At 40.5% G+C, this 10,535-nt stretch overlaps 1 protein-coding gene across 1 annotated transcript in view; it reads right to left on the bottom strand.

The window, feature by feature from the left end:
- Positions 1-3,595: 3,595 nt before the first annotated feature.
- MLANA (melan-A) overlaps positions 3,596-10,535 on the bottom strand; it is a 12,057-nt gene continuing 5,117 nt past the window's right edge. Inside the window, exons 3-4 of the mRNA XM_010833831.1 lie at positions 6,974-7,087; positions 3,596-5,650 (exon numbers count right to left, since the gene is read on the bottom strand). Coding sequence (XP_010832133.1) covers positions 5,582-5,650; positions 6,974-7,087 — 183 coding nt within the window. The 3' untranslated portion in view covers positions 3,596-5,581. The remainder of the gene's footprint in view (positions 5,651-6,973; positions 7,088-10,535) is intronic.

The following is a 10,535-nucleotide window of genomic DNA, read 5'->3' as shown; positions in this document are numbered from 1 at the left end:
GACTCTACAGACATAAGTTTGAGCAAGCTCCAGGAGTTGGTGATGGACAGGGAAGCCTGGCATGCTGCAGTCCATGGGGTCGCAAAGAGTCAGACACAGCTGAGGGACAGCTGAGACAGAGGAAGACCAATTGACTACTAGGTGAGTTGACCAGATGATGTGAGGACCTGATACCTCCCAGTAATGGTATCAAAAGAGAGGTGAGGTTAAAAAGACATGGGAACTGTTCAGGGTGAGAGCTTAACCCTCCGTCTTCCTTGGGGACCTGATGATTCAGAATCTCCTGATACTCTTCTACCTCTGTCCAGGGATACATGTGGAACAGTGTGGGAAACTTAGGAAACGCTGGATTTAAACTGCTCCAGCCAATTTTTTGTTTTGATTATTTTATCTTCTTAGCTCAGTAACTGCCAGACAACTTTCTTTCTTTTTTTTTTTTAACTTTTTATTTTGTATTGACTTATAACCGATTAACAATGTCGTAATAGTTTCAGGTGAACAGCAAAGCCATACAGAGCCGTATGTATCCATTCTCCCCCAACACCCTCCCATCCAGGCCCCACATAACAGTGAGCAGAGTTCCATTATATGTGGAATCTAAAATGATACAAATGAACTTACAAAATAGGAAGAGACTCACAGACTTAGAGAACGAACTTATGGTTGCTGGTGGGAGGGTTGGAGAGGGAAGGATAGTTGGGGAGTTTTGGATGGACTTGTACCTTCAGCTGCTAAACAACTTTTTTGAGCTTTTTTTCTCATGGGAGACAATCCAGCTTTGATAAAAGGAAGTGCTTTCCAGCTCTTTCTCAAGGCCATACTTTCTAGGGATCATCCTTCTGATGTATATGACTAATATTTTTGTGCACTTTGGGACATTTCTCAATTCATAATGCAGTAAATTCTCTCCTTGATTATTTTCTGCAAATTTGTGTCACACGTTCTTAATTCTTAACATAGTTCAGACACTATTTGAAGTTTTAGCTGAACTTTTTGGACCTCACTTTCAAACTGTTTTCAGACTGCAAAGACTTTGTCTACTTTGGAGAGCATTCATTTGAACTGTAAGTGATTTGTTCGTTTAATTTTCTTCACTTTTTAAATAGTCATCAGTTTTTCTCCTTCAAACCTTTTTAAGGATACATTTGTCAGGGTCAGTGGATTCCTTCAAACTGACTTCTGATTGACAGTCCAGAGAGTTCTCAAGTTTCTGCCTTGCTCTTTATCTAATTTCAAGTTGCCATCAACCATGTAATGTCTAGAGAAATCAGGCAAACTTATTGTCTTTGGTGCAGTTTCAGAGATTTTAATGGGCCCTCTTTACCATGGAAAGCCTCTTTCCTTTGTGTTTTCAAGTTGCCAAGCATTTTTTCCTGTTCTTTTATTTTCCACTCTTTTCCTCCATCTTGGGATAGCAGTTTTAGGCTTTCTTTAAAATAAGTATTTTCAAACCATCCATGATTTCCTTTTGAAGTTGTTCTGTATCCTTCTGAAATGCTTTTAATATGTTCTGGGACAGTCACTTGAGATTAAGGGATTTTGATGCAACTTTTAAGTGACCTGGGTCTCCTGCATTGCAGGCAGATTCTTTACCACCTGAGCTACCAGGGAAGCCCTTAAGTGTCCTTAAAATCAAGCCATGGAATGAGAGTTTAGGGGGCTCACTTTTGTTCTTTTGGGAGAAGATCTACAATGTTCTCAAATGACAAGTGGACCTGTCCAGATATTTATAAGTACTACCAAACTCAGTGTTTGTAACTTCAGAGAACTGGTCTCTACTGGAGGTGACTTGAGCACTTCATTGGTTTGTGTAATCAGTCTGGTCTTCTCACTGACTAACTTGAGCTAAAAATCTTTTGGCTAGCTTTTTTTCATCTTTACAGTATCATAATCTCCTCAGGAAACCCATGGAGACTTGCACCTTATCTCAAAAATGAGAACAGCTTCTGAAGGCTGGTGCAGGGTGAGTGGATGAGGGAAGACCAGAACTGTCTAACTTTGCTCTGCTTACTGCACAAATAGTGATATTATCTGTCCAGTGCATTTGGATAAGTGGAAAACACTGAGGAGATCACCCATGAGCTCTGACTACTCTAATCTTAACCCAATTCTGCAGGAAGCCTCTGAGATCAAAGCAGCTCCATGCCATTGTGTATTCTCTGCCCATGAGCTGGACAGGCATAATGGTAGGGCACACTGCAGTAGAGGACTCATGCCCACAGCCCAGGGTGAGGCTCATTCTCTTGAATTATAATTGCATTCAACAGGGTGGAAGCCTAATCCTGGCTGCAGAGGTCACAGAGACCTCTCTCCCCTGGAGGCTTCTGGTTTGTGTTTGGTCAGTTCACATGGGCAGGGGCAGAGCCCTGAAGGTCCTCAAAAAGGTATTAAGTAACAGCCTTGGGTTTCAGTATCAAATTTGGCAATGTGTTAACAGTTCATGGATTTTCTTTGGGGCCAATTTACCCCCATTTAATCAAAGCATTCCTAGATGGGGGAACCTTTCCTCCAGTAGTGACTCAGTGACCCAGGCTCCTCCCGTGTGACTCTGCTATCTTCAACTCCTGGCTCCCAGAGTTGTCAGCTGATCTCCAATCCAGAGATTCATTTTCAAAAGTGTAGCTGCCTCTGTGAAGGAAGCAGTTTCTTCTTTTGTCTGGCATTTTCTATTCCTTTAAATGGAATTTCACTCTTCTAGCTTCTTTCTGGCAAACTCAGTGAAGCCTTGTCCATCGCCTGGAACACTACCTTGAAAAATGCTGTAAACAGAGCCTTTGTCCATGAGGAAAAGAGAGAACTCTCAGCAAATGATGGTCTGGGGATCTTGAAGGCGTCCAGGGCTCAAGCCATAGGTTCTTTATTATTATTATTATTATTCTTTGCCAAGTTTTGCAGGGTGTAGGTAATAGTAGTGGCCAATGAGTGGCAATGAAGTCTCTGCAGAAGATAGAACATCTGTGGGAAGGTGAGGGCAAGGGTGACTTTGGCCCAGAGTAGGGAGTGAGCAGCCAAAGAAGTTTGAGGAGGTCATGTGCACAGTGGGTAGGGGGATGGGGTTGGTGATCACTGAGCTAAGGTTTTCAGAGCCCAGTTGTGATAAAGAGGACATTTGAATAATAGGTTCCATAGGAGTTCTATGTCAGGGGGAGGCAGACCGTTAGAAGCTTGGGCACAGGGTTTGGACACCTGCGCAGGATAAGGAGGGTTCCAGTTAGGGAGCTGGTTGGTGGTAGTCCACAGCAAGATGTCAGGATCTGAGCAGACTGGACGGCATCTCCTGAGGGGGCGTGGAATGGCATGGCAGACTGATGGTAAAATGCTTACATACTAAGGTGATTAATGCAGTAAGTTGGTAATTTGAGATTAACAGAAGTCATTTTCCAACTAGCAGGAAAAATGGATTTGAAAACATGAAAAGAGTTTAGAATGAAAAAGGTTACAACTAAACCTTTGTAGTTGATTTAGAATTGGAGTTATCAGTATGAACCCATGATTTTATATTTATATATATATATATATAATATATGTAGTGTTGTAAATGTGCTCACTTTTTAATTGTTTGTTGTTGTTGTAAGAGTTCTTTATATAAACTACGTACAAGTCCCTTATCAGTTGTATCATTTGTAGATATCTTCTCCCAGTACTGTGTGTCTTCTCTTTCTTGATTGTTTTCATCATTTGAAGCACGATGCTTTTCATTTTGATGAATTCCATTTACCAACATCACTTGTGGCTTTCTGTCATATCTAAGAAACCATTACCAAATCTAACTTTGCAAAAATTTATTCTTCTTTTTCTCCTAAGAAAAATAAGAAGTCTTAACTAAAAAGTAGTCTCAACTCCTGTACTTAGCTCTATGAATTTTTTTTAGCTAATATTTATAATGATATGAGATAGGGCTCCAACTTTATTTTTTTGTCAAAAAAATTTTTTTGACGTTCCTACTGGGACTTTATTAATAGCAGGAAGATTGTTTATAGCAGGGGTGGAAGTAAGTCTCAGACCCCTACCCCTACCCTCAGTGACACACAATGATAAATAAGCAGTTGTGGTTGGGCACAGGGATACAAGTTCTTCTGTAGAAGTGGAGGACTGAGGCTCAAGACAGATGAGGATAGGAGCTAGCCAAATCCTAATTAAGTTTTCTTTCTCAGAATATATTTGTTTGAAAAGGGGAGAGAGGGTTTAAGTAGTTAGACTGGACAGAATCGGGAAAGATGGGATGTCTTTTAGCACTTTGAGGAATGATGTGTTTTTTTCAATGTGTGTACTAAATATCTTTACTCAGTGTCCCCCCACCCCATGCAAGCTTGTCTTCAGTGAAAATGATGCAGTTTTGCCACACTGGCATTTCCACTGACACAAGAGGATGGTAGGTGGTTTACTGACTCAGCATTAGATACATAGTCACAGAATGAGAAAGTCATCTCTTTCTCTTACAAGCCTTCTAATCATGTCAGAAGATTTTCTCTGATTCTTGCTAATCTTCCTATTTAATAATGAGGGCAGGTCTCAAGTTGATGGCCTGCTGTGATCATCAGTATCTTTCTAGGTTCCAATGAAAGTAATTTGCTTTCATTATCTTCTTTTTTATCTTTATTCCCTACTTAGAAAAAGTGATACTGGTTTTCCGTTTAGAGTGGTGATATAAGTTAAGCCAAAAAACTTTAAATGAGGTTGATCAGAAGAAAAACATTAGACAGATAATAATATGTAGATGTCACATAAATTGCAATGTTGCTATACAAATAAAGACACCATTCCAGAATTTCTGATCCTTTATGATTTCTTCTGTATGTTCTTTTGAGAGGAATTTGGGAGCCCAAAGGAGCTAAATTGCCTTTGGGACATTGAAACCAAGGTGTCAGCCAAACTAGAGTAGCTTTTATTTGTTTAAGTCCTTACACCACCTTTTGATTTAACAGGAAATCCTTGTCATTAATTATCATAGCATTGAGCATTGAAGTGAAATGTAATTAGAACTGCATGAACTGTATTACTGAAAATACAGTATCTCTGCAGTGTGTTGTTATTGCACCATGGAACTGTAGAACACAAAGAGACATGACTGATTCCTGATCAGATGGATCTGACTGTAATTTGTTAGGTCATTCAGCTCTTTATCTTAAACCTGTAAAGGTATCATTTTGAGTACTCCATAACACAGACTAACCTGCAACTGTTCTGTTAGAGTTCATGTTGGTCAAGAGGCTGCTTCTTCAAAAATCAGAATAGTAGTTAGTTTTTAGCCACATTTTAACTTAAAAAGAAATCCATTGGTCCCAGAACAGCACTTGAATGCTCTCCCTCAGAAAATAACATTGTAGATTTATTATTACTGGCACAGATAGTATCAGTCCATTACAATGTTTATTGACAAAGTTTTTCCCATTTTAATGTTTCTTATCATTTCCTCAATCAGTTGCCCTACAAAGAATTTGACACTTAGCTTATTATTATTAGTAGAGCTCATATACATTGTTTCTACAGCATTCTGAAGCATAACATTGCATATCCACATCAATTTTAAGCAAAAGCATGAGGGAAATCATTTCAGCACCTCTCAAGGCCTCGCTGGCTCTCATGGAGAATAAGGTGGTGGTGACTGTTCTGCAGACAGTTTCTCATAAGCGGGTGGAGCATTGGGAATCTGTGAGGATGAGAAAGGAGAGCATGGGCTTAACAACAACACACATGGTTCTCGAAGAGGGATTAAGTCAAAATAGTTAGCATCATGTTTATACTTTTGCTCTGGATTGAAACTTGTTCGCTTAACTGTCCATATCTAATTTCCACCCAGTGAGGTAATTAATGTTAAATTACGCAAGTGTGTATGTTGAAGCATTTGGGCAGTGGTGGGGGGAGAAAAAAGGCTAAGTGGCTTCCCCAAAATCTCCTTGGATTATCTTTATCAGTAGAAGCCCCAAGCCCTAACTTACAAATTTTTCAGTCCTGTTACAGACACTGATCACACAATATCTTTACCACAAGCATAAATCCTGATAGCTGTGTCTAAAGGCTGTTGCTTCTATCAACAGAGCACAAATGTATCAGGCCCTCATTTAATTCCAACAACCTTAGGAATATTTCCATTGCTTTTATGTTACAGGTCAGGCAACTGGGGCACAAGGAGGTTAAATCACTTGATGAATGTCTTACAACTGGCCAGTCATGGAGCTAAGAGTCAAATATAGGAATTTGGCTCTGGAGCCAGTGCTCTCAAAAGCTATAATTACTGCATCTATACCAGGACTGTCCAGTAGAAATAGAGTGTACCACATATGTGGTTTTAAAATTCCTAGTAGCTGCATGTTTAAAAATTAAGAGAAACAAGTAAAATTAATTTCACTAATTATTTTATTTAACCCCACTTTCATGTTGAAGTGAGATATTATCACTTCAACCTGTAGTCAGTATAAAACTCATTAGTGGATTTTTATGTTATTTTCTTTGTACTAAGTTGTTGAAATCTAGTACGTATTCCAGGATGTCTTAATTCAAAGTACTGCGTTTCAGGTTTTCAATAACCGCATGTGACTAGTGGCTACAGTGCAACTGTTGGACAGTGCAACTCTAAACAATTAATAATAGGTACTTTTTCCCTCTGTTAGTTATGTCTATGTTCAGGACCAAAGCAATTATACTAAAAAGCATGAGACAAAAGGACATTGTATCCAGAACCAAGTTCTTCCTTTGGGCCTTACATGTAGATGTTTCTTTATTGACCCAGGAAACTCTGGATATGAGAGGACACAATTTAAGAAAACCTCTGTGAATTCCCTTGTTCTTAATCTTACTATTTACTTTTTATTATGGTAAAATATACCATATAAAATTTAACATTTTAACCATTTTTTAGTCAGTAGCATTAAATATATTCACATTGCCCTTGTTTTTTAAATGGCAATATTTTATTCATTAGAGTTAAAAGTAGGCATATACAGAAACACCAGGATGCAAGATCTCAACCTACCACAGGTTCACAATTGTTCTCTTGAAAAGGCAATTTGCTGTCCTGTTGACCAAGCCCCTCATGTGAACATCTTCCTGTTAGGGTACTTTGAGTACCAGCATGAATGTTTTTGTCCTGAAATGTGAATTCATGAAGGTCAATGGGTGAGAAAAAAATAATTGAGTCCATTAAAGAAAAAGAGAAGGAAGCTAACGTTTTAAGAATGAGTTTTAATCTTGGCCCTGCCACTTATCTTCAGTGTATCCTCAGGTAGGCACTTAATCGCTCTGAATTCCAGTGTTTTAATCAGTAATATGAAGATAATGTCACCTACCTCTCAGAACTAGGCTTCCCCAGTGGCTCAGTGGTAAAGAACCCACCTGCCAATGCAGGAGATGTGGAGTCGAGAAGATCCCTTGGAGGAGGAAATGACAACCCACTCCAGTATTCTTCCCTGGAAAAATCCCATGGACAGAGGAGCCTGGCAGGCTACAGTCTATGGGGTCACAAAGAATAGGACATGACTGAGCACAACAAAACACCTAATACAGTGCCTGACATCTATTAGTTAGTCAATGAATATTTTTGAAAGGAAGGAGAAGAAGAGTGAAATACAAAACTGGATCTCAGAGAATGATTACAAGAGCAGTAGATCAGAGCTAGGGAGGCAGGAGGTGGTTTCACAGTGAGGAGAAACATAGGAACAGCTTGATAGCAGGGACACTATTTCTGCCTTCCCCATAATGACACGGAGAAGGCAATGGCAACCCACTCCAGTACTCTTGCCTGGAGAGTCCCATGGACAGAGGAGCCTCGTAGGCTGCAGTCCATGGGGTCGTGGGGAGTCAGACACAACTGAGCAACTTCACTTTCACTTTTCACTTTCATGCATTGGAGAAGGCAATGGCAACCCACTCCAGTACTCTACCCTGGAGAATCCCAGGGATGGCAGAGCCTCTCCACAGTAGTCATTCTCAAACTTTAGAATGCAGCAGTGTCACTTGGGGGACTTGTTAAACACAGATTGCTGGGCTCACACCCAGAATTTCTGACATAGTAGGTATAGGGTAAAGCCCTATAAATTTGCATTTCTGGCAAGTTCCCAAGTAATACTGATACTGCTGGTCCCGGGCTCTCTAGGCAATGCACTTCCTTATTGCCTGTGCCTGGCATGATCCTGCTACGATATGACCCTTAGAGGAAGGAGGAGGTCAGGTGGGGGCCATAGAAAAGGAGGGAGTATGTGTCCCTTCTAAAGGGACAAACCACTGCATAGCTGCCAAGTTTTTCCAGATCTTTTGATTTTTTTCAAAAAATAAACAAGAAATTAAGATTTTTATATAAAATGTTACTTTCAAATGTTTGCACCTAATTCCGTTTTTTTAAGTTACAGACCCAAACATTATCTGTGAACCAAATCCACCAGTAGGACATGAGCAGCTCTCTGGGGTCCTGGCTGAGGGGAACTGGAACAGGAAGGCCATGCCTGTTCAGTGCCTCCTCCGCAGTCTTGTCTGTAGACTGTGGTTGATTATTGGCGTTACTGGGTTGAAAGAGAATGGCATCCATATGGGTCTCCCAGGAAGGAGAAGTGTTTGGATCATCAGTTGGATGAGACCAGACATGGTTGGGGCTGGTACCTATAGAGTCTGCCGGCTGTAAAGAAGTTTTCCTAAACTCTACTCTGAAATCATTATTGACACTACCTTTTGGAAGTATATAAGCACAGAGACCCCAATCTTGACGAGAGGATCCAAGGAGGTTCTGCTCCCCTCCACAGCTACCAGTGATATACCTCCAGTAAGGTGCTTAATGGGCTTCCTGCGTAGCTCAGCTGGTAAAGAATCTGCCTGCTATGCAGGAGACCCTGGATCGATCCCTGGGTTGGAAAGTTCCCATGGGGAAGAGATAGGCTACCCACTCCAGTATTCTTGGGCTTCCCTGGTGGCTCAGAGAGTAAAGAATCTGCCTGCAATGCAGGAGACCTGGGTTCCATTCCAGGTTGGGAAGATCCCCTGGAGGAGGGCATGGCAACCCATCCCAGTATTCTTGCCTGGAGAATCCCCATGGACAGAGGAGCCTGGCGGGCTACAGTCTTTGAGGCTGCAAAGACTCAGACATGATTGAGCAACTAAACACAGCATAGCACAACACAAGGTGTGTTAATGTTAATGCATTCTCTCCCTTTACCTCGATTATTGGTTTTATTCTTTATTTTTTTAATTCTCACCTACCATAGGTTAGGAGCTTGATTCACTTCCCCAGTTCACTGCCAATTCTGTGTATTTGCATCAAACTTCAGTGTGTGTGTTCATACAAGGTCCTGGGTCCCACCACCAGAGATGGTCCCAGACTCTACATTTTAGCAAGAACCCTAGGTTATTTGAGTGCAGGGGCCCCTGAGTGCACACTGAGAAACATGACACTGAAAGATGTGAGTGGAAACTGAGCTGTCAGGAGAGCTTTTGAATTTTTCCCCAAGAATAAGAAGTGTTATGTCCTAAACTTAGAAGTGAAAGAATAAAATTCATATATATGAAAGCCAACTTCCAATGCCTTATAAATCATTTTTCTGCAGAAACGCATTTCTGCAAAAAGCAGTCTTTCCTTTCAAAAGATGTTTTTCAGGTCTAAGACGAATTGTTGGGCAAGGAAGAAATTTTAGGAGGCCTTACTTCCAACCAACCTTTCTACCATTCTGTGGTCAATGAAAGTGGAAAAATAAACATATTTCAAAGCTTAATAAAGGTTGCTTAAAAGTGGTACCTGAAGCTTGCATTAATCGTCATTTATCTTCTTCTGTTATATAATGAAAACAGAATCACCGAAGAGAGACAGGGAGGTAATTATGTAATTAAATACAGTACTTAATGCACTACTTTACATAATTTTACCTACATTTCTTAGACTGCTGGTCCCCAACCTGGCTTTTCAGGAGATACGAAAGCTCAAAACAAGATTTTAATATTAATTTTAAAAATAAATGACTCCATTTTAAAACATTAGAAGGAATCAGAGAATTTAAACACAGTTTTTAAATCTCATAAAAATTCCAGAAACTCTGCAAGAGGACTGGAGGATGGCAGGTTGAACAGCCAGGCAAATGTTCAGTGTCGGAGGCCATGGCTCAGACTATCATTCTTCCATTGAACGCGTTTAAGATAAGAGAGTGTTGAAGCAGAATAAGGGGGGAAAGGTTGCTTTTTTGTCTGGGTAGCATCAAGCTAGAAATTATGGACAGTCTTCCTTGCAGTCTAAGGGGCTCTCAAGAGTCTTCTCCAGCACCACAGTTCAAAACCATCAATTCTTCGGTGCTCAGCTTTCTTCACAGTCCAACTCTCACATCCATACATGACCACTGGAAAAACCATAGCCTTGACTAGATGGACCTTTGTTGGCAAAGTAATGTCTCTGCTTTTTAACATGCTGTCTAGGTTGGTCATAACTTTCCTTCCAAGGAGTAAGTGTCTTTTGATTTCATGGCTGCAGTCACCATCTGCAGTGATTTTGGAGCCCCCCAAAATAAAGTCTGACACTGTTTCCACTGTTTCCCCATCTTTTGCCATGAAGTGATGGGACCAGA

The sequence above is a fragment of the Bison bison genome, unplaced genomic scaffold, assembly GCF_000754665.1.
Source record: "Bison bison bison isolate TAMUID 2011002044 unplaced genomic scaffold, Bison_UMD1.0 scf7180017863936, whole genome shotgun sequence".
NCBI classification, from domain to species: Eukaryota; Metazoa; Chordata; class Mammalia; order Artiodactyla; family Bovidae; genus Bison; species Bison bison.
The sequence above is the reverse complement of the archived record's forward strand: the minus strand, read 5'-3'. Positions and strand labels throughout refer to the sequence as shown.